Source organism: Crinia signifera, chromosome 11 (genome assembly GCF_055691185.1).
Source record: "Crinia signifera chromosome 11, ASM5569118v1, whole genome shotgun sequence".
In the NCBI taxonomy this organism is placed as follows: domain Eukaryota; kingdom Metazoa; phylum Chordata; class Amphibia; order Anura; family Myobatrachidae; genus Crinia; species Crinia signifera.
This window is the reverse complement of record NC_139227.1, coordinates 26368467-26392359: the sequence shown is the minus strand read 5'-3', so window position 1 is coordinate 26392359 and position 23893 is coordinate 26368467. Positions and strand designations below refer to the sequence as shown.

Here is a 23893-nt window from a genome sequence, read left to right as displayed (position 1 = left end):
ACCTCATATCGACCTTTTGACTGTCAACCTTCCCATTGTCAACCTAATGTTGACCTAACGACCCTGTCAACCTGTCAAGCAGTCGGCTACAACTGAAGTCTATTTCCAGAGATTACTGGGGTAAATATAATAAATACGTGGGACAGACGCACACAGGGGCATGGCCAGTCACCTCGCTCAAATTCTATTCCTTGTCATTTCAGGCCATTGGGTATGTGGCAGCCATTAATCAGGCATGTCCAAACTAAGGCCCTCTAGCTGTTGTTAAACTACAAGTCCCATCATGCCTTGCCACAGCTTTGCTATTAGATAATGCTAAAACTGTGGCAAGGCATGCTGGGATGTGTAGTTTCACAACAGCTGGCGGGCCACAGTTTGGACATGCCTGCATGAAGTCATTGTACAAGAGCTGCAGGAAGTGTGTGGCTTGTAGTGTGTGATAGAGGGGGTAGGAAATACTCCATCGCACCTTACTATCCCCCATCTGCAGGGGAAATGGTCACTCGGGCGATACTATGAAAGTTGACATACATTAGGTCGACCATTAAAGGTAGTCAGGGCTTAGGTCGACACAAGCATTAGGTTGACATGACTTTTTTCACGTTTTTTTCCAAAACAGGCGGTAATTCATACCTTACCGTCCACTAGGGCGTGGAGGAAGAATATAATAGCTCTGGAAACATGGTGAGCGCAGCGAGGGGACGCGGTACACCGATACGGGTGTCCATGTCGACTTAAGTCAAAGTTCTCTACCAAAAAACCCCCCAGAAGATCTCTTGTAGACATTTCAACTGTCGATCTTCCCATTGTCGACCCAATGCTAGTGTTGACCTTCCGACCTTAGCCCTGTCAATCTTCAATGGTCGATCTAATGTATGTGGACCTCCACTGTGTCTACCCTATGACCTCTACCCATCTACAGTGTCATTTCACTGCTGGAACTAACAGTACATCTAGGGGGAAATTTACTAAGATGTGTATTCTACTTCACATGTGATGTTGCTATGGGCAACCAATCAGAGCCTGTCTACTATATTCTAGAGCAGTGGTAGCCAACCCTAGCCCTCGAGAGCTACCAACAGTTCACATTTTCCAGACCACCTAGCTGCTGCACTCATTAATCACTGACACATTTTAAAAGATCCTCAGGTGGAGACAATGAATTTACTTGTGATTCTGTGAGGAGACCTGGAAAACATGCACTGTTGGTAGCTCTCGAGGACTAGGGTTGGCTACCCCAGATCTAGAGGGTCCTAAATAAATAAGTACATTCTGATTGGTTGCAACATCACATGTGAAGTAGAATACACTTCTTAGTACATTTCCCCCATAATGTTCCTTCATGCGTCAGATATGAAAGTGAATCATTATTTATTCTATAAAACACTTTAATGATCAGAAGGAATTTAGTGAACTTTTGAATCAATATGAAGATGATGAATACCTTTCATAGAGTCTTCAAAAGTACAGGACTGTGACGGACTGGAATTCTCTTTCTTTATGAGAACACTTACAGGAATGGCTGCCAATGGAAGAGAAAGGTTAATTACACACGTTGAGTCAAGAGAAGAAGGTTGTGATACTTCTCACACATGGGAGGGTGGGGTATAACAAACCTTCTAAGGCAAACCTTCTCAACCTCGGTCCTCAAGTACCCCCAACAGTGCAGGCTTTCCAGGTCACCTGGCTGGTGCACTCATTATTCAGGATCGCAGGTGGAGCTTATTATTTCACCTGTGATTCTGTGCAGAGACCTGGAAAACGTGCACTGTTGGGGGTCCTGAGAACGGAGTTGAGAACCACTGTTCTAGGGAGTTCAAGTAAAGGTGTTGCTCATGGCAACCAATGAGGTTGCAGATATTAGTTTCTAGCATCTAATTTGATTTGTTGCCACCAGCAACACCCCCACTTGTCCTCTTTACAGTTCAGTGATCTCTGTGGGAGTACCGTTCTGTTCCAAGTCTTATGATTATGAAAAATGGGGAGGGAGGGGAGGGAGGGGGGGGGGGGGGGGGCTATGCGTGGTGGATATAAGAATGGCCTTATGCCCAGGGAATAGCATGGAAGAGAACTACACACTGCATAGAACGTTATATGTACAGAAGACCAGTAGATTGCACAGATCTATATAATGTGTATCCCGTTCAGTTTGTCCTTTAGCCAGGATAGGTCTTTTATCTGGGAACCAATAAATGTCTGGAGACGGTCTCACTTGGTTTAAAGGCCACTTTGCGTTAAAGGGACACTAGTTGTACTAATAATGCCTGGCAGAGAGATGTACGGTGACGCAATGTAATGCCTATGTGCAGGCTGTGATGAAAATGGGAATGGTTTATTGTTCGACAGGCCATTGGTTGACATATGAAAAAGGTTGACATACTTTATGTAGACATGGTCAAAAGGTCGACATGAAAAAGGTCTACATGTTTTTTGTTTGTACTCTTGCGCATGAATTTCGGCAAATGAGGCGCATGAGCGTCTCATACGCACCCGCCTCTTTCGCGCTGCGGCACGCTGGGTGCTGCTCAGATGAGCGTGTCTCCAGCTGTACTTAAGCATCCACATAGATATAGAGAGGAAAAAAATTTACGTTGACCTTTTCCATCTGACATACTGCTTGCGTCGACCTTGCAGCTTTCTGTGGCAGTGCAAATACGTCTCGATGTATCATTAGATGCACCAGCCATAAGACAGGGGCAGTTTCTCCATCTGAACATAGTGTACCATGCAAGCGATTGTGCGCCTATAGACGTAGCGGTTTACAACGACATACCCGCGTCTGCTTAGCCATCCCGGGTACTTCCCAGGATAACCCACAGAAGTGCACAGTCTGCGAGTCTATTTCTGCTATGTCTCTGATCGCTACAATCAGGACGCATGAGCAGTGAGACTCTGATGCATGCGCACTCTTAGAACATGGATGTCTGGGTGTATGACATTACTCCTTTACTTTGTAGAACAGCGCTCCTCACAGTGACTGCAGGGTAGAGGCTGAATGTCTGGGTGTACGACATTCCATCCTCTAAGCCTTGTGTAACAGCGCTCCTCACAGTGATTACAGGGTAGAGGCTGAATGTCTGGGTGTACGACATTCCATCCTCTTAGCCTTGTGTAACAGCGCTCCTCACAGTGACGACAGGGTAGAGGCGGAATGTCTGGATTTATGACATTCCATCCTCTTAGCCTTGTGTAACAGCACTCCTCACAGTGACTGCAGGGTAGGGGCTGGATTTATGACATTCCATCCTCTTAGCCTTAACTTCTTTCAGTGACTGCAGGGTAGAGGCTGAAGGTCTGGGTGTACGACATTCCATCCTCTTAGCCTTGTCTAACAGCGCTCCTCACAGTGACTGCAGGGTAGGGGCTGAATGTTTGGATTTATGACATTCCATCCTCTTAGCCTTAACTTCTTTCAGTGACTGCAGGGTAGAGGCTGAAGGTCTGGGTGTACGACATTCCATCCTCTTAGCCTTGTGTAACAGCACTCCTCACAGTGACTGCAGGGTAGGGGCTGGATTTATGACATTCCATCCTCTTAGCCTTAACTTCTTACAGTGATTACAGGGTAGAGGCTGAAGGTCTGGGTGTACGACATTCCATCCTCTTAGCCTTGTGTAACAGCACTCCTTACAGTGACTGCAGGGTAGAGGCTGAATGTCTGGATTTATGACATTCCATCCTCTTAGTGTAACAGAGGCGGAATGTCTGGATTTATAACATTCCATCCTCTTAGCCTTGTGTAACAGCACTCCTCACAGTGACTGCAGGGTAGGGGCTGGATTTATGACATTCCATCCTCTTAGCCTTGTGTAACAGCACTCCTCACAGTGACTGCAGGGTAGGGGCTGGATTTATGACATTCCATCCTCTTAGCCTTAACTTCTTTCAGTGACTGCAGGGTAGAGGCTGAATGTTTGGATTTATGACATTCCATCCTCTTAGCCTTGTCTAACAGCACTCCTTACAGTGACTGCAGGGTAGAGGCTGAATGTTTGGATTTATGACATTCCATCCTCTTAGCCTTGTGTAACAACACTCCTCACAGTGACTGCAGGGCTCTTAGCCGTGTGTAACAGCACTCCTCACAGTGACTGCAGGGTAGAGGCTGGATTTATAACATTCCATCCTCTTAGCCTTAACTTCTTACAGTGATTACAGGGTAGAGGCTGAAGGTCTGGGTGTACGACATTCCATCCTCTTAGCCTTGTGTAACAGCGCTCCTCACAGTGACTGAAGGGTAAAGGCTGAATGTCTGGATTTATGACATTCCATCCTCTTAGCCTTGTGTAACAGCACTCCTTACAGTGACTGCAGGTTAGAGGGGGAAATTTAATAGGATGAGAGATTCAGTAAGAAATCTCCAGTTTTTTTTAAAGCGGCAATCATTTGCACTTCAAAATCAAACTTTTTTCCCCCCAGTATAAATGATTGCCGCTTTTTAAAAAAAATGGAGATTTCTTACCAAATCTCTCATTTTCTTAATCTCTCATCCTTTTAAATTAACCCTGAATATCTAGGTATACAAAATTCTCTTAGCCTCCTCATGGTGACTGCATGGTAGAGGCCGAATGTATAGGTGTACGAGTGATTTTATGTAAAGAAATACTTGATTATATCAAGAACTATTTACATTTTTTTCTCTGTGGCTTTTTCATCAGCAATTGTACTTGTGTATAACGTAAGGACACAAGCATTATGTAGAAATGTAACAGCACGGAACATTTTATCTAGTTTTACCTCATGAAGTGTTCCAAAGACACTGTTCATTTCAATTAAACATAAAACAGCAACATTTCCCTTTAGTCTCATATAATAACTACATTTATTCATTGACCTATAAAAAGTGGTCTCCTGGTCTTCTGTACACATCTCTTCCATTTATTCCTTGCACAAGCTTATGACTACAGTGTGAGAACGGTCACTGTGCTTCCATACAACAAAGACATTTCCGTGACACAAAACACAAATAAATCGAGATAAAATGAACACTGGGGCCCCAGCGGTTGTTCCATCTCGCGCAACGCGCGGTGGTCTGATCATACCGTGGCACCACACACTAGAGGGGGACAGAGATGAGATTACATACCCCATCCTCACACTACTGCATGCATCTGGGAAGTACTTACATGACTCTGGAGTGTATGTGAAAGACTGAACTTCATGAGATCGACCTGCATTTGTCACCACAAACATCACAACGGACACAGGGGACGTGATTTTCTGATCGTGGTACGGAGGGACTTTTACTATGAGGTGATTCTACAGCAGGAAGAAAGGAGATATACAACACATTAGACAGAAAAAGTATTTATGTAATGCCACCTTGGCAAACAGTGGCTACCTATAATGTGTGTAGGAAGTAGACACAGATATACAGCCTCACAATCTTTATTTATTTATATGGCTAACTACTAATCACCTCTATGAGGTGAAGTACCGCCAGTGACCAGTAGAGGCCACTCAAGGGAACAAATTACTCCTTTGTGTACTAAAAGATGTCATAACACAAAGTAAAAGCTATTTTTGCAGGGACGCTGATCTATTTTAAACTTTCTGGATATGGAGAGAGGGAGCTGTGAATATAGAGATTGGAGTTAGGAGCAGGTAGGGACTGAGGGTGGGTTGGAGAGTCTGTGGGCTCATAGCTCAGATTGAAAGTAAAAACTGTCACAGCTCAAAGTGAAAGTACATTGCAGAAGCCATTATTTTGACAGGCTTTTCACTATTTAATGATAAGATATTTTACAAAGCAGTTCATATTCCTCAGCTTCAAACATATCATCGCCAATGCAATTCTGTTAATAGAAACAGTGACAGTTATTCCGAAATATATTCCACTGAGATGTGACAGGTAAAAGTATACTGGCCAGCACTGGTTACAGGTTGTACAAACCACAGCAACTACAAGCGCAGACAAGAACAAAGGATTCCCTTCTCTTGTCCTATGTTCATAAGTCATGAATCAAAAAGGATTTACAATGGAATTCTTACCACTGCTCAACACAAAATACTGTGCACTGTATAATCTCCACTTTGTCCCTTCCCACTTCCTGTACTCTGTCTCCCCACATTTAGAACTGCTTTCTCCCCTAAATTTGTTTGCCATTAACTGTATTATATAATTCTTGCATTAAATGTATTTTGTTCTTGTGCACCTTTTACTCTTCTTTATCCAGGGTTGCCTACACTCCCGGAAAGGCCGGGAGGGTCCTGGAAATCGTGTCCCCCTCCCAGACCCCTGGAAAGAGGGGCAACCCTCCCGGAAAGCCGGACGTCTCCCATGACCACCCCACCCCCCTCACCGGGGGGGGGGGGGGGACCGTGGGTCAAATGACGCTAATGTGCCATTTTACATTAAGCCCCTCCCAGCACAGTGCCTTAAAAACGGCATTGCATGTCGGGGGCATGGCTAAAACATTGCAATCGCTCTGGTCACGCCCTCAAATAAGTAGCTACTTGCGTAGCTCCGCCCTAACCCACCCCTTCTCACTTCCAGTTGTTGGTAGGGGACTAGGAAGGGAAGACGCAGGACTGGGAAGGGGAGTAGTCATAACTGAAGTCTAAACCGTACACTGCCCACCCCCCAGAAGAAAAAAAGTCTAGATCCGACCCTGTATAAACCGAACAAAGATCTGTATTCCCTCGATTCATGCTATCTCTTAGCAATTGTAGTGTCTTTGGTCTTGTAGTGTAGTAGAGTCTTTGCAAATATCCTCAGTGTTAGCCAATGACCTTCATGTTCAGCGGGTCCCATTGACATCAATGAAAGATTCACCAATATCATTCAGTGTGTGCTCGATGTCATTGGCCCGGGACTTCAGAGAAAACACAGACGATATGGAACATCGTTCATACTGTCTTTAGGTCCAAAAAAACTTACTGGGATTGTCCATCGAGCAGACATTTTTTCTTCTAGATTCAGCCATTATGGGTATAGGTAGCATGCTGCATTGACAGTACTGCGGCTAATAAGCATGCGTCTATTGGGTTAGAACTGCGTGCATGAACAGGATTAAGATTACACATGTATATGAAAGAAGAGGGTCACAGATGGCGAAGGTGACGGCGCACATGCCCCCCAGTCCCAGAGCTTAGACTTGGTGGGCAGAAGAATGACTGACAGGTGTTCAAATCATTTTTCACCGGAGCAGTTTCACTGTTTTCTTTTTTACAATTTTAAACTGTTAAAAATTATTCGAAAAAGGACACAGTTTCGATAATTTGCCGATCCCCGCGTTTTTTGGCCATGCTGGATTTTTTGACACGCAATTGAATACCCCCTCTATCTACAAATATTAAAAGAGAGGAGCTCACTTTCCAGTAATACTATGGGGGAAATTTACTAAGATGTGTATTTTACTTCACATGTGACGTTGCAATGGGCAACCAATCAGATCCTATCTACTATCTTCTAGAGGGAGCTAAATAAATAATCAGTAGATTCTGAAGTGAAAAGATATAAATAAAGAAATAAAGCACCAGCCAATCAGCTGTCATGTTACAAGGCTGTGTTTGAAATACGACACAAGCTTATTGGCTGGTATTTTATTTCCTTCCTCCCTCTATCGCTCTCTCCAAGACTTAGTAAAAATCTATATCTATATATCACAGAGATAATTATATCTATCCTTATACAGACCGTAGCCACTGTCATGTAAAGAATGTTATACTCTTGTGGTATGTATTAAACTCTTTTTGCAAGCAGGAAATAGAAGACCGGTGAGTGCATCTGTTTTTCAAAAGACATATATATAATTTCTATTTTCTATTCTTGTAATCTTTATTACTTATTCTTTCCCCCTTCACTACCCATTACCAGTTGAATAGCACATTACTGATACTCTTAATATTAATTCTATTTTATTAGTACTCATTCTTTTAGACATTAATTGTTCTTTTATCATTTGAGCTGCTTTATTAGACTAATTAGCGCAGTGCCCTAATATCTTTCTTATCCAGACAGGTTTATTAAAAAGTTCTTAGATGTAAAAGTGCCAACACTTTTCCAATAGTTTTCACAAGAGGTACCCTTGGGGTATGGGGTATCGCTTGTGAAAACTATTGGAAAAGTGTTGGCATGAGCCGCTTTTACAGGCCCTCTCTGGCCTAAAAACCGGACTTGCTGCTATTATTGGAATCTTACTTCCTTAGGGGAGATCCCGTATTTAGATACCCTGGATGTGTGCGCGGATTTCTGGACAAAAATATAGATAGACAGATAGATAGATAGATAGATAGATAGATCAGAGTGATGATAGACAGGGTTAAAGGTCGACATGGCTCAAGGTCGACATGACTTAAGGTCGACATGGGCCAAGGTCGACATGGTTTTAGGTCGACAGTCATTAGGTCGACATGAGGTTTTCACAGTTTTTTTACCCGAATGTCGACACAGTCGACATGGACACAGTTGGAGTCGAACCGCAGCCCCTCACATCGCTCGCAATGCTTCGGGCACGGTGCCTCGCTGCGCTCGGCACACTATTTTATTCTCCCACCACGCCCTAGTGGATGGTAGGGCATGAAATACCGCCTGTCGGCACATGTCGGCTCAAAAAACTGTGAAAAACTCATGTCGACCTAAAACCATGTCGACCTTGGCCCATGTCGACCTTAAGTCATGTCGACCTTGAGTCATGTCGACCTTGGGGACAGTCGACCTTCCGAGGTCGACCTAATGACTGTAGACCTAAGTCTGGTCTGACAGGTGACCGTTTCCCCCCAGCGGTTACCTACACATGAGGCTGAGAGTGCGGGTCTTGTATATACAGAGATATAGATATATCCAGGGCTATTTTTCAGCAGGCTCCAGCAGGAATCTTTCTTAGATGGACAAAACCATGTGCACTGCAGGTGAGGCAGGTGTTACTTGTGCAGAGAGAATTAGATTTGGGTGGGGTTTTACTTCAAATTGAGATCTATATTGCAGTGTAAAAATAAAGCAGCCAGTATTTACCCTGCACAGAAACAAAATAACTCACCCAAATCTAATTCTCTCTGCACATTTTAAATCTGCCCCACCTGCAGTGCACATGGTTTTGTCCATCTTAAGCTGCCCATACACGTTCCAATTACCCGGTACTTTTTGTGCTAAAATAGCATCGCATCCCATGCACAACGATGCTATTTTAGCACAAAAAGTACCGGGTAATTGGTACGTGTATGGGCAGCTTAAGAAAGATTTTGTCAGAAAGAGTGAACTAGAATAAGGGCCTCAGTTCCTGCTGGAGCCTGCTGAAAAATAGCCCTGGATATATCTGTATAAAGATAGACAGATAGACAGATAGATAGATATTAGATAGATAGATATTAGATAGATATATATTAGATAGATAGATAGATAGATAGATAGATAGATAGATAGATAGATAGATAGATAGAATTACCTCTGTGATGGTTTCTATGGAAAACTTCTCAGGGCTATTGGCTACTTACTACCAAAGACACAATCATAAAAAGATAACAATATATTCTGCATAAAGTAATATCTAATATACTGTAGAATAACAAATAGGGTTCAGTTACAGCAACAGAAAGACACCGCGACCAAGTCAATGTGGGGCAGATTTATTAAGCTTGGAGAAGAGATAAACTGGAGATAAAGCGGAGAAAAGGTAAAAGGAGATAAAGCACCAGCCAATCAACTCCCAACTGTCTTTTTCAAACACAGCTGATTGGCTGGTGCTTTATCTCCTTTTACCTTTTCTCCGCTTTATCTCCAGTTTATCTCTTCTCCAAGCTTAATAAATCTGCCCGTCTTCTCTCCCCCCTGTGACACAATAACTTCATGCAGGTAAAGTAATGTACGAGGGAGTATGGCTCATAGGGTTGACTGTATAAAGGTCGACATACAATAGGTCAAACACTTAAGGTCGACAGCGCTTAGGTCAAAACCTGAAATAGGTCAACATGGCTAAGGTCGACAGGGTTGGAAGGTCGACACGAGTATTAGGTCAATAATGGGGAGGTCGACACGGAAAAGGTTAACACAAGTTTTGCACATTTTTGTATCTTGAATGTCGACGGTCGTCCTGAACAAGTGTAGCGCTCGCCATGCTTCGGGCGCGGTGCCTCGCGGCACTCGGCGCACTATTATATTCTCCCACCACGCCGTAGTGAATGGTAGGGCATGAAATACCGCCCGTCGTGAAAAAACTCGTCAACCTTTTGACTTTCAACATTCCCATATTGTCGACTTAATGCTTACATCGACCTACCGACATTGGCCACGTCGACCTATTTCAGGTGTCACCCTAAGCCCTGACGACTTCCAGCGGCCGACAGTCATAGGTTCGGCCTAGCGACGTATCCCGTGTAAAGGTACCTGGTGGAATAACTCCATGTCAATCTCAGCTTCGGCTTTCCATGCACAGTCATCTAAAATCAGAGGAAGAGAAAAGGTTCCTCGTCAAAAAAACACCATCTGTTCAATCAGTCATAACATTGCCACCACTGCCTATTGTTGGGTCACAAAAACAGCTCTGAACAGTTGCGGTATCCTGTGGTATCTGGTACTAATGCTGGGTACACACCACAACGATTTGGCCTCAATTCCCCCAATTTCAATACAATCTCGACCGATTGTATGTAAATGGGGATGTTTTGGCATATTTTAGAGCAGATTCCGATCCGATGCGCTGGTCGTTTTGCAGATCCTACCTGCTGCAGTCAGGATTTCAAAATGATCCCTTCAATTGGGTACAGATCGGGATCGGATCGAATGGAGATCGTGTGCTCCAACGGATCGTGCGACCGTCATATGATCGTCTCTCGATCATAATCGTTCTGGTGTGTACCCTACAATAAGAGTGGGTACACACTACAGCGATATCACCATGAATGTGTGTTTCGGGCATATCGTTAAGTCTGTATATGGAGTCGGTCCGATGATTTTTGACCCCCTAGGAAGAACTTCAGCTTACTGCTCCTGCCACCCACACACCAATACAAACTGCGCAGAACCCCCGGTTGAAAGTGTGGAGGTGGCATCTTCGTTCAATACCTGCCGCTCGCATTAAATTCAACCAGGATGCCCCCTCTTAGAGTCAGCCTTCATTTTGTGATAGACTCCGGGGCGCCCCCCAGATTCTGGAACCCATAGGCAGCTGCTTTATTTATTTATCCATTTATATTATGAGCGACCCCCTACTTAGCAATGGAACCCTCTCCGTGTAATTGTTCTCCAGATCCTAGAGGGAAAGGCAGAGAACGTGGTGCATGATGGTGTTAAACTTGGTTGTCAGCCGCTGGAAACGCCTGGGGCCCCTTCTCAGCAACATTTCCATAAGAAAATGGGAATCTGAACCCGAGATTGACATTCATTAGGTCGACACCCTATGGGCGACAGTGAGTAGGTCGACACATATGAATGGTTGACATGCCCATGGTTGACAGGGTCTAAAGGTCGACACCAGTTTCAGGTCGAACACAGCAAGGTTGACAGTCAAAAGGTTGACATGATTTTTCGCCGACATGTGCCGCCAGGCGGTATTTCATGCCCTACCATACACTAGGGCATGGTGGGAGAATGAAATAGTGTGTCCCGAGCGTAGAGGGTCCATATTGACTGTATCGACATTCGAGACAAAAAAAAGTGAAAATCTTGTGTTGACGTTTTCACCGTCGACCTTCCCATGGACGACCTAAAACTTGCGTTGACCTTTGAACCCTGTCGACCATTCATAGGTGTTGACCTACTCACTGTCGACCTAGAGAATGCCGACCTCGACCTAGCATACCATAACCAATAAAAGATGGGACCTATATTTAAAGAACACATCCCACAAATACACCCAGGCCTGTTTTGATTGGTTCACTTACGAAATCATATCCCATCAAGAGAGATTCACACGCTCCTCGGTGGTAGGCGATATCTTCTGGTCGGACCTGCTGCAGGGCCGACCAGAAGGTATGGCTAACAATGACATGCTGCCACATGGCGCCATAGTCCCCTGCATCGGGCAAGTGATGTGGGCACCTAACGATGCAGGGTCCTGCTGGATGATTCTAATGTGTCGCGGGCTTGTGAATTTAGCAGTAGATGCTTTAAGTCCTGTAAGTTGCGAGGTCTCATTGTGAGGTCTCAGAATTTATTTCTACCAGCACATCCCATAAAGGCTCCATTGGATTGAGATCTGGGGAATATTGGGGCCAAGTCAACGCCATGCTGTCTGACTCCGGGCAGTCGGGATCCCGACTGTCGGAGTCCCGTACCACACCCATACCAGTGCCATGACCAGGTGAACCAGTTTCTGTAGTAGTGCTTAGGTAGAAACATATACATGAATGGCAGGACGCAAGGTTTCCCAGCAGAACATTGCCCAGACCATCACACTGCCTCCGATAGCTTGCCTTCTTCCCATAGTGCATCCTCTTCCTCAGGTAAAAGACGCACATACACCTGGCCTATGACGCAAAAGCAAACGTGATGCATCAGAGCAAGCCATCTTCCATTGCTCCATGGTCCAGTTCTGATGATCACGTACCCATTGTAGGGGCTTTTAGCAGTGGACAGTGGTCAGCATGGGTACTATGACAGGTCACCGGCTAATGCTATGACCGGTCTCTGGCTAATGCAGCAAGCTGCGATGCACTGTGTGTGTTCAGACACCTTCCGATCATGCCGTTTGTGCTACACTAGCTCTCTTGGGGGACAGGACCAGACCGGCTACTTTGAGATGGTCTGATCGAGGCGCCTAGCCCTGTTACATTCGCTCAGATCACTGAGCTTGTCCATTTTTCCTGCTCTCGCCCATCAACTTCAAGAACGGTCTGTTTACTTGCTGCCTAATATATCCCACCTCACTGTATTGAGATCATCACGGTTATTCACTTCATCTGTCAGTGGCTTTAATGCTATGGCTGATGGGTGTATATTCAAAGATCCTGCATTAACGGACAGACGAAGAGCAATCATATATACCTGAAAGGCTTTCCTGGAACATGACCTTCGCCCCTTTCAGGAAGTTCTTGCCGATTAGGAACACCTCTTCCTCTCCTTTTACAGAGCAACTGTGAAGACTCTTCTTCAGGATCTCCGGTACCCCAGCCGGCTGAGCTAAAGCGGAGAAGAGAATGGGGGGTACGTTAGTAAAGCAGTCACTGGCTTCATTCCGCGTATCTATCTTTTTGTGTCAGTTTTACCATACATCTGGGAGACAAAAACAATGTTGTCCTTGCTTTCATTTATTGACATGTCACAAAGATCTCTCATTTGATAAGGACGTGCCCTTGCTAAGACATGAATACATCAATCAATACCATCCACGCAGTCCAGACAATGTTTGTGGAATATTCACTTCTGTTCCCATTTACAGAGAAGAAAGAGAAGACAGAATAAAGTACATAAGAACTATTCCAATCCGTAGAGAAATTCTTACCATGCAACCCTGTCTATGTATCTGTTCAGTATGTAGGGATTGCGGACACCTTTGTAGAAACATCTGTTTGGTCATAAGTCCCGAGCCTCTCTAATGCTATTACTGTATGTAAAGTCTAGATTTCATCAAATTGGGGCAGATGTATTAATCTTCCCCTAACTTTTTTTTAAATAATAGGTCCCGCTTCTCCAGCATAACGTGGTGAAGTGAGCACCTGTTAGGGCCACATGTATTAATCCCCAAGTGCCGATAAGGAGAGCCTTTATGCCCAGAGTTAACGGCTCTCCTTATTGGCGCCCCCACAGCACTGCGCATTTAAAAAACAAAACCTTCTCTCCCCCCGGCCGGCTCATTGGGCTTGCGCGAGATCTTGCTTTTATCGCTAGGTCTTGTGCGCAGCCCGGAGCCAGCAGCAGGGTTAGCGTTGTCCCCACAGTGGGGACAGGACAATGCTGCCCCTGAGCTGGGTGGCTGTTAATACATCACCCCAGACTTTAACTAATTGGGGGGGATTACAGGGGACAGCGTGTGTTAGTAATACATTAGAAAAAACTTAATCCCCCCAGTTAACTAGCGTTTAGTGCAGAAATGCACTTAACGCTAATTCATACATCTGCCCCATTGTGGCATTTGTATCAAGCCAGTGGCGTAACAATGGCGCTGCAGTCCATGCAGTAGGGGAGCGCATGGTCTCTGCAGAATCCAATAGATCTGGCCGTGCTTATGGAATCTGTTGAAAATTTCCCTCCAAAAATGGCCGCTGCCTTGGAGGAGACAGATACTAAAAGGTCCTACTGGACAGCTGTATATATCGCTACCTGGAAGTCACAGATTCCGGGTAGCGATAGATATACATATTGCCCCTAGCAATGAGCATGTAAACCCCTGGCAATGGGCATGTAACTCCATGGCAACCAGCATATAACCCACTGGTAACGGGACACGGTCATTAGGTCTACAGTAACTAGGTCGACATGCAGCAAGGTCAACATGGGTCAAGGTCGACATGGGGTTTTCACAGGTGGTATTTCACACCCTACCATCCACTAGGGCGTGGTGGGAGAATAAAATAGTGTGGCTGAGTGCAGCGATGCACCGTGCCGAAGCAACTTCAAACTGTGCCCATGTCGACTGTGTCGACATTCGTGTCAAAATACAGTGAACAACCCCATGTCAACCTTTTGACTGTCGACCTAACGCTAGTGTCGACCTAACGCTAGTGTCTACCTAATGTCATGTCGACCTAGACCCATGTCGACCTAGACCCATGTCGACCCAATGCTTGTCGACCTAGTTATGGTCATCTAAACGATCCCGATCCCTGGTAACAACCAAAAAAAAAGCACTGGCAATGAATAAGAAACCCCTGGGAAAAGGCAGAAAACCCCTGGCAATGTGCATGGCAATGTGGGGGGGGGGGGAGTTGCAATTTCCAGCTAATCGCCTTTTATCTATCATGTTATAGAAGGTATTTGATAAATGCGGATTTGGTGCTATGGGGACTCCACTGGCCCACTGCCAACCCTTCTGTCATCTACCAGGCCAAACAGATGATGCACTTGCTTTCATTGTCTAAAGCTGGGTACGCACTAGACCAGTGGTTCCCAACCTAGGGTACTCGGCAAACAGGTTGGGGGTACTTGAATATAATATTGATAATGGCAGAAGAAGTCTTCCGATGGTGGAAGAAGTCTCCTTTTGCCGTGGAGATGAACCATTGTGTCACTTCCGGTTCTGTCTGCAGCATCATCAGCGTCTCCTCATTCTGTTGCTTGACCAGCAACCCACTGGAGGCCACCTGCACTGCGCTCAGACATCAGTGATCATCCGCCCTGCGCTGACACAGGTGGAGGAAGCAGTGGCAGTAATCCTACAGGAGTTAGCGGGAACCCCGGTGTAGAAAGTACACAGCCAGCGGCCAGACACAGAGGGACCCGATTCTGGACCGCACACTACTCCTCCGCAACTTAATATAAGGACACATAATATATAATAGGACACTCGTAAGTACTGTGGATATTTAAAATTGAGAGGAGGGGGTACTCATAAATGAAAATCCTAATCAAGGGGTACGGGAGAGAAAAAAGGTTGAGAACCACTGCACTAGACGATATTGTAAATGATACAATGTCTCTCACGATTTCCCTGGAACCCCCGGACAAACGATACTGCGCGTACACAGAGTGGTTTTACAAAAGATACTATTCGTGGCCACATCCAGTAATATGCATCTGTTGACTATCCTCAGACTGAACTGCATGTACAGATGATAGAGAAAATCGCTATCGACTCACGGGAGCAAGCATAGTTAAGGATAAAGTGCGTACACAGTGGGCAATGTTATTCTATAGAACAGTGCCCGTTACCTATTTTGGCATGCGAATGCCCGGTTTTGTTATTTAATAACTTGTGCGTTTGTTCTCAATTGTAAAGTACGGCCTAATATGCTAGCACTATATCAATAAATGAGAACTAAAAATTTATCTGAAGAAAATGCACAGGTTACATAGTACTTACTACAGATGATAGGAGACGAGGGCGTTTGTAGCGTTAAAACGGTCCCGTCCTTCCGAGTGATGTTTACCCGGAACACCAGCCTGGCACGTGTGCTTTTCTTCTTGGAGCCAGCTATGCCGATCCGGGCTTCAACATCAGCGTTCCGCAGCTTAAGAATTCCAACGCAATCCACCCTGTGGGACATTGGCTTTGTTGATCACGGGTTACACAGGAAAATACAAAGTCTTTAATGCAGGCCTGGTCAACCTGTGGATCTCCAGATGTTGGGAAACTTCACATCCCAGCATGCTTTGCCACAGTTCTAGAATTCCATAATGGCAAAACTGTGGCAATGCATGCTGGAACTTGTAGTTTCACAACCGCTGGAGAGCCACATGTTGGCCAGGAATGCTTTAATGTAACAATTTTCATCAGGGAAAAGTTGACTTCTAATAAGTACTTGGTGCCTGATTCAGGTGCGCTCGCTAAGCAGCATACATTAGTGAGTGGGTAAACGCCGTCCAGCCCGAGCCGCAATTGAATGATTTTTTTTCCCCTGCTCGCAGATAAAAGTCAGTCTGGACTTCTATCTGGGTCGGAGATGGTTGAGAAAGGGGCGGGCGCTGACGTCATGTGACATCAACCGCCAACCCTGTGCAGGCTTCGCCACGCCTGCGTTCGCATGGGGACGCCCATCGTTTTCCTGTGCGCACCCAGTGTTTTTATGGGCGTGGCCAGGAAACGTTGGGCGTCCCCATGCGACGGCCCCCTGCCCGTTCCGATGTGTGTAAATGCCCCGGTGACTGTGATAGCCGCCAAAGGTGTTCGCACATCAGGACTGCACATGCGTATATTCGCTGATATGCATGTGCAGACCCGAAACATCGGTCCCTGGACCAAATACACTACATAGCGTATCAACCGGAATCCCCCCTGGACTATAATGAATATAAATTTTTATGGATAAGAGAAGTAAAATTCTGCATTTTATAAGACGCATACAGCCAAACATTACCTATATCCGATTGCCTACATCCGATTGCCTACATCCGATTGCCTACATCTGAATGCCCTTATTAATATTCTAATATTCTATGCACAGCAGTGTGTCAGCGCTGTGTGCTGAACGATTTGTCAGGGCCAGTGTTCCTCAGTGAGAACACTGACCCTGACCAGCGATTAACTAGATTTATCCAGCATGATGGGACATTAATTGCCGGGCGATAGAGACACGCGGGGCCGCACATCGGTATGGCCCCTCCGTCGGCACGGAGCAATGTAGGAGCATTTTCTAAGCAATCTAGTAAGATTGCTTAGAAAATGCTCTGAAATCGCCCAGTGTGTAGGCCCCATAATACATTCTTTGATGCCAGCATTTCCTGAGGGACCCTCAACAGTGCATGTTTTACAGAACTCCCAGCTGGTGCACAGGTGCATTCATTACTGACTGACAGAGTTTAAAAGATCCGCCCACAGATGTTGTTAATGATCTCACTTGTGATAATAAGGATGGTATGGAAAACATGCACTGGACTGTAAGCGGAAACTACTGGTCTATGCATTGCGAATTCTCCAATTACCCTTACTTTAAACAGGCATGTCCAACCTTGGCCCTCCAGCTGTTGTGAAACTACAAGTCCCAACATGCCTTGCCACAGTTTTGCTATTAGGGAATTCTAAAACTATGGCAAGGCATGCTGGGATGTGTAGTTTCCCAACAGCTGGAGGGCCAAGGTTGGACATGCCTGATCTAAAGCATACTAACTGCCTGTGAGCTTTGGCAGAGGACAGTTGTGTGGTTTTAACGAACAGTTATGACTACATCATGGGAAATTGATAGAGTTACAATGTCACTGGTTCCAGTGCTGTGATTGGCTGCAATATATACTGATCATACAACTCAATAATACTGCTTTTGACCGCAAATGCAGGGTTGCACCGGGACTTTGAAACGGCTCAGTCCCGGTGTGACTGTGCATGTGCGGTCTGTTCAGCTAGCTAGAACTGGTTCGCTGACATCATGTGGGGGGCGGCGGAGTGCCATCGGGGGAGGAGGCAACGCTTAGAGCTGGCGCTGCTCCAAGCACTGCCTCCTCCATAGTGTGAATGGGATACGGGTCACTCGACACCATATAACACGTTCACACTGCACAGCAACGAACCGTTAAAGGTGGGCATACATCAAGCCAGATTTATCTGACCACAAATCGGACTAGTTTTCCCTTGAAATTCTGCTGCCTCCCCTGGGAGTCTTAGTCCGATTTTGCTTTTGATGTACGTTTTTTTCACATGCGATCTGCATGCGATTTGATCGCATGGAAATCACATGTACCTGATTTGGATGGGTGCAAAATGCAACTATGTGGTCCCGACTCCCCATAGCTGCTAGGGGGGTACGGGCAGCAGATGGTGGTGGGGGCGGGCAGCGGACCTAGCAAGAAACAGCGGCGGCGGCTGGGAGCTACGGTAGCGACATTTGCCGGGAGCTGGGGCGGGATGCAGAATTTTAAAGTGACTGGCCTGATGTTCATTGGCTGAGAGAATTCTCTCAGCCAATCAGATGGAAGGCAAATGTCGCTACCGTAGCTCCCAGCCGCTGCCGCTTCTTGGAAGGTCCGCTGCCCGACCCCACCGCCATCTGCTGCTCGCCGACTGCCACTAGGAGCTGCTTGCCCCAGGTGCCCCACTGCCCGCCCCCGCCGCACGGACCCACTGCTGGTTGCACACACCTAAATCGGACCCGACACATCGCAGGTGCTAAAAACCACCCGCAATGTGCCACTGATGGGTCCGATTGCGACGGATCTTATGTCCCGCCGGTCCGACCCCTGGTGCCGGGTCCGATACGCACGGGACCGCGCATTGCACCCGACGCCATGTCATGAAGAAACGATTTGGTCCAATTTAACAGGCCGATTGATCGCAATCGGCCGAAATCGGTCCAAATCGGCTCGATATATGCCCACCTTAAGAATCCTTATTTTTACCTGGTTCGTATTGCCGTGTTGCTACCGGTTAGCTGACCAGTAACCCCTTTCACATCGCGCCAATTACCAGGTCGAACCGGCAAGAAACCGGCATGAACCCGGTTATTAGGTGCGATATGAAAGGGGTATGAGAGAAAAAAATCACCTACAACAACTTTTGCACAAAGTATCTCTCAAAAAAAAGAAAAAAAAACAGGTATATTCAGGATGACTGTTTGAATTTTCGTTCAGTACAGGATTTCAGGAAAGTCTACATTCTTTACATGGACCGATACTGATAAAGATCTGGTATTTCTGCATTTCAGATAAAAGCCAACACAAGCATCACGCAGGGGCACAGCAACGTAGGGGGGGATAAGTTACTTACGCTAGAGACATCATGTTGCTCGGGTCAAGCATGACCTCTATGACTGTGGTGCCCTCTATGTCCACTTCCTTGCAGGGAGTCGTGTTCCTCCCAGTCACTCTGCAGGCCTGGTAGAATCCGTGCGGCTTCACTCGGCCGGAATCATTGCCTACAAACACTTGAAGCACCACAGGCTCATTGTGACCTTCCAGCTGGAACAGAGTAATAGAGTCTGACATGAATGTCCCTTGCTAATGAGAGTTAGGAACATACATTATGGGTGGTTGACAAATCACGCTACTATTTCATGTACAACTCAGAGGCCTCCTGTACATCTCAGCATTCCTATATATGTACATCTTTATCACAATGCCAGCAAAAAAAAAAAGTCTGCACCGATAAATGTGATGTGCGACACTAGCACATCTGTGTGCAACGGAATCTGTATTTGAAGCTCAGCAGAACTTAAAAAAAAAAAAAAGCTGCAGGGATTGGTGGGTGGCTGGAGCTATCCACCAATAGGAGTGCTGATAGCCACTCACTGTATGGAAGCATGTGGAGAGGCTGCGCAGGACCCCAAGAGGGGCAGGATATTTTTAATTGGTTCTTGAGAACGGGTGGTTATTGGCTCCAGTACATGGACTTGCCCAGGGCCTACAATGCTGATAAGAAGGTCATGTCCAGCCAGTATTAAAGCCTCTGTGGACACTGAAATTGGGCATCTCAATCATTATGCATTCATAGGTAAAAATGTATACCTGAGAAGGACTTTGTGGCGGTATTTGCAAAAAGTCACAGAAGGGTGCCTGCCAAAAGACGTAACTGCACCTACCTTTACTGTAGGGAATCCCTGCTGCGTACGATCTTTCACAGAGCCACGGCTTCCTTCTGTCAGGTATCTGGCGCGATGTTGCGTCTCCGGCTGCACCACTATCTTCAGCTCCTTCCCCTCGCTCTTACATGGAAACTGCTCGCACAGCAACGGGCTCTTCTTCCCTCCCTTCTGAGGCGCCGATGCTCTGAATTAAACAGGAGAAAATAAGCCCCTTGCCTGGATGGTTCATCAAATGCAGTAAGAATTCAGGGTGTAAAGACAGAACCAATGGAGTAGGGGGGGGGGGGGCTCTCTCATCTATACAACAAGGTATTATCTGTTAGAATTCACATTTAGCACACCACTATTTTTGCATGGTTGCCAGTCACTGCCACTAAGCACTTGTGAGTGCGGTTTTCCCTTACAGAAAATAGAAGTCACCATTTTGCGATGTTTTGTCTTTCAAAGAATATCCCTGAGAATGCAGCCGATCAATCCACAATGTATCAATGATGAGGCATGAGGCGCAGCGCCGGTTAATGCAATGGTGGTGCACCTAGCCTTAGTGAAGTCACAATTTTGCTGGTAATTGGAACGGCGGCGTTCTTATGAATATTTGTTTTTAGTTGCACAAAATGGCTGCCTCGCTTCTTGACAAAAACTTGAGGTAAATATTACAAAATATCGTGAATCTATGGAGGAGACAGGCTGAGAGCTCTTACTTTGCAAAGCAGTACAGTCATATGGGGCAAAGAAACATAAACTGAAAATAAAATAACGGAAAGCACATTATAATTGGTTTCTTACTGTACAGAGTGGTATGCTGTCATTGTCACTTCCCAACTTCAGCTCAAAGATGGCCCCTACACATTTAACAAGAAACCTAAAACTGATCTCTGTAAGACGTAAGTGAATCTCTTGCAAATGAAGGTGCAAATTAAGGGCCAGATGTTTCAAGCTTCAAAAAGTGATACAACAGAAGCCAGCCAATCAGCTGCTAACTGCCATGTTACAAGCTGGGTTTGAAAAATGACAGGTAGGAGCTGATTGGCTGGTTATCACTCTCCATTTTATAACTTTTTGATGCTTGATACACCTTGCTTGATGCTTGATACACCTTGCCCTAAGTGGGTATGGGTCAGCAGTCATTAGGTCGACCACGATAGGTCAACATTGACTAGGTCGACATGGTCATCAGGTTGACATAAGCATGAGATCAACATGGAAAAGGGTGACGTGAGTTTTTCATGTTTTTTTTTGGTGTCTATGTTGACTAAAGTCGACATGGACACTGTATCAGTGTACTGCAACCTCTCGCATGGCTCACTTCGCTGGCCATGCTTCGGGCACGGCGCCTTGCTACGTTCGGCACACTATTATATTGTATGAAAAACCACCTTTTTGGGGGGAAAAACATGATTAACTCATGTCAACCATTTCATGTCGACCCAATGACTGAAGAACTAATGCAAGTTATGCACTATGCATGTCTACAAATTTGCGCTAGCAAGTGCTGCCATGTCCCTAAATAAGTAATCCTAGACATTGCCACCTACTGGCCAAATCGCCATGAAATCCCCTAGCCGAGAAATTACTTCAGAAGATGTCTGGGAAACAGAACATATTGAAAGCAGATCTTGTTTGCAAAGTAGTATTTTTAAAATGCATTTAAACATTGATTACTATTTGCTTAGTCAATGAACAGTTTTTAGCAAGAGATGCTCCCCAGGAATGAAAGTCCACATTATAATGGGTGTGTTATGTTATAACATCGAAGAGGGTTACGACCTTATTTCGAAGACAAAAATGAAAGTTTTATAATCATTCCACAACTCCGTGGAGGAAGCCTAGCGTAGTATGACTATGTTGCTTCAGTTATAGGATTCTGTGTTAGAATGCCACTGCTTGTTGGAGATTACTGAAGTACAAAAACTAAGCCATCATCTTATCAAATGACAGAATGGATTACTAGTAATCCTAACTAATGAAGCACGATAGCTAACTACTAAAATCCAGTAGCAATAAAGTACAGAAACACCCACAGGTTGATTATTCAGTAAAAGTGAAATTAAATTGTACCCATCACCTAAACACAATGACCATAATTAGATGCAGGAAGAGCAGCTGCTATGGGGCCAAGTGCTGAGAGGGGCTGGCTATCTTCCCTGTCACAGCTATATGTGTTATAGAATAAGGCATAGCTACCATAGGTGCAGGGAGTTCAGCTGCAATGGGACACTTTCCCCATAAGAGTTAAAGGGAGTAGCGGTACTTGTGTACTAGCACGGCGCCCACGATAATTAGTCGCCCGATTTTTTATCTCATCGCATGCCATACACCCGATGGCATGCGATGCGATTTTGACCCATATATGATATTAAATTGTATAAGCACCCTAATGGGTGCTTACAATGCTTAAATGCACCCCCACGCCACCCCCCAAGTATAAACGTGAACCCGAAGCGCGGCGGTACGCATCCTACGACCTTTTCATACCCCCACTATCCACGTGGCAAGCGCAGCGAGCCCCGCGAGGGGACGCGGATACCTGTGAAGCCCGTGAGGTATGTGAAGGTATCCGCGTCCCCTCGCCACGCTTCGGGCTCGGTGGCTCGCTGCGCTCGCCACACTTTATAAAATCAACTCCACGCCGACGTGGATACTGGGGGTATGAAAAGGTCGTAGGACGCGTACCGCCGCCGCTCGCCGCGCTTCGGGTTCACGTTTATACTTGGGGGGTGGCGTGGGGGTGCATTTAAGCATTGTAAACACCCATTAGGGTGCTTATACAATTTATAATCGCATCCCATCGCATTGTATGCCATTGTAGAACATCGGCTGATATCGCGTCGCATCGCATGCGATATGGTCTGCGATGCGATGGGCGCCGTGCTAGTACACAAGTACCGGAGTAGCTACCATAGGTGCAGCTGCTATGGGGCCCAGAGCTGAGGGGGACCCACCTTTCCTGTCACAGTTACATAACATATAGTATAGGGTGTAGCTACCATAGGTGCAGGGGGTGCAGCTGCTATGGGGCCAGAGCTGAGAGAGGCCACCTTTCCTGTCACAGCTACATGTGTTATATACAGGGGTGTAGCTACAATAGTTGCAGGGAGCACAACTGCTATGGGGCCCAGAGCTCATAGGGGCCACCTTCCCTCTCACAGTTACATGTGTTATATACAGGGGTGTAGCTACTATAGGTGCAGTATGTGCAGCTGCTATGGGGCCCAGAGCTGAGAGGGGCCACCTTCCCTGTCACAGTTACATGTGTTATATACAGGGGTATAGCTACCATAGGTGCAGGGAGTGCAGCTGCTATGGGGCTCAGAGCTGAGAGGGGCGACCTTCCCTGTCACAGTTACATGTGTTATATACAGGGTGTAGCTACTAGAGGAGCGGGGACTGCAGTTGCTATAGGGCCCAAAGCGGAGGGGTACCCACCTTTCCTGTCACAGTTACATGTGTTATATAATAGGGCATAGCTACCATAGGTGCAGGGAGTGCAGCTGCTATGGGGCCCAGAGCTGAGAGGGGCCCACCATGGGCCCACCTTCCCTGTCACAGTTACATGTGTTATATACAGGGTGTAGCTACCATAGGTGCAGGGAGTGCAGCTGCTATGAGGCCAGAGCTGAGAGGGGCCACCTTCCCTGTCACAGTTATATGTGTTATATACAGGGGTGTAGCTACTATAGGTGCAGGGAGTGCAGCTGCTATGGGGCCAGAGCTAAGAGGAGCCACCTTCCCTGTCACAGGTACATGTGTTATATACAGGGTGTAGCTACTAGAGGAGCGGGGACTGCAGTTGCTATGGGGCACCGACCTTTCCTGTCAAAGTTACATGTGTTATAATATATAATAGGGC

General features: G+C 46.0%; 1 protein-coding gene across 12 annotated transcripts in view; it reads right to left on the bottom strand.

Annotated features, from left to right (window-relative positions):
- NFAT5 (nuclear factor of activated T cells 5) overlaps positions 1-23893 on the bottom strand; it is a 131048-nt gene that overhangs the window by 25806 nt on the left and 81349 nt on the right. For 10 of the 12 annotated variants that reach the window (XM_083164918.1, XM_083164917.1, XM_083164916.1 and 7 more), the window contains 7 exons: positions 20041-20227; positions 19230-19420; positions 15897-16069; positions 12923-13057; positions 10325-10377; positions 5127-5259; positions 1445-1522 (listed from right to left, as the gene is read on the bottom strand). In XM_083164918.1, coding sequence (XP_083021044.1) covers positions 1445-1522; positions 5127-5259; positions 10325-10377; positions 12923-13057; positions 15897-16069; positions 19230-19420; positions 20041-20227 — 950 coding nt within the window. The remainder of the gene's footprint in view (positions 1-1444; positions 1523-5126; positions 5260-10324; positions 10378-12922; positions 13058-15896; positions 16070-19229; positions 19421-20040; positions 20228-23893) is intronic. The other 2 variants (XM_083164921.1, XM_083164922.1) reach the window with 1 other exon arrangement.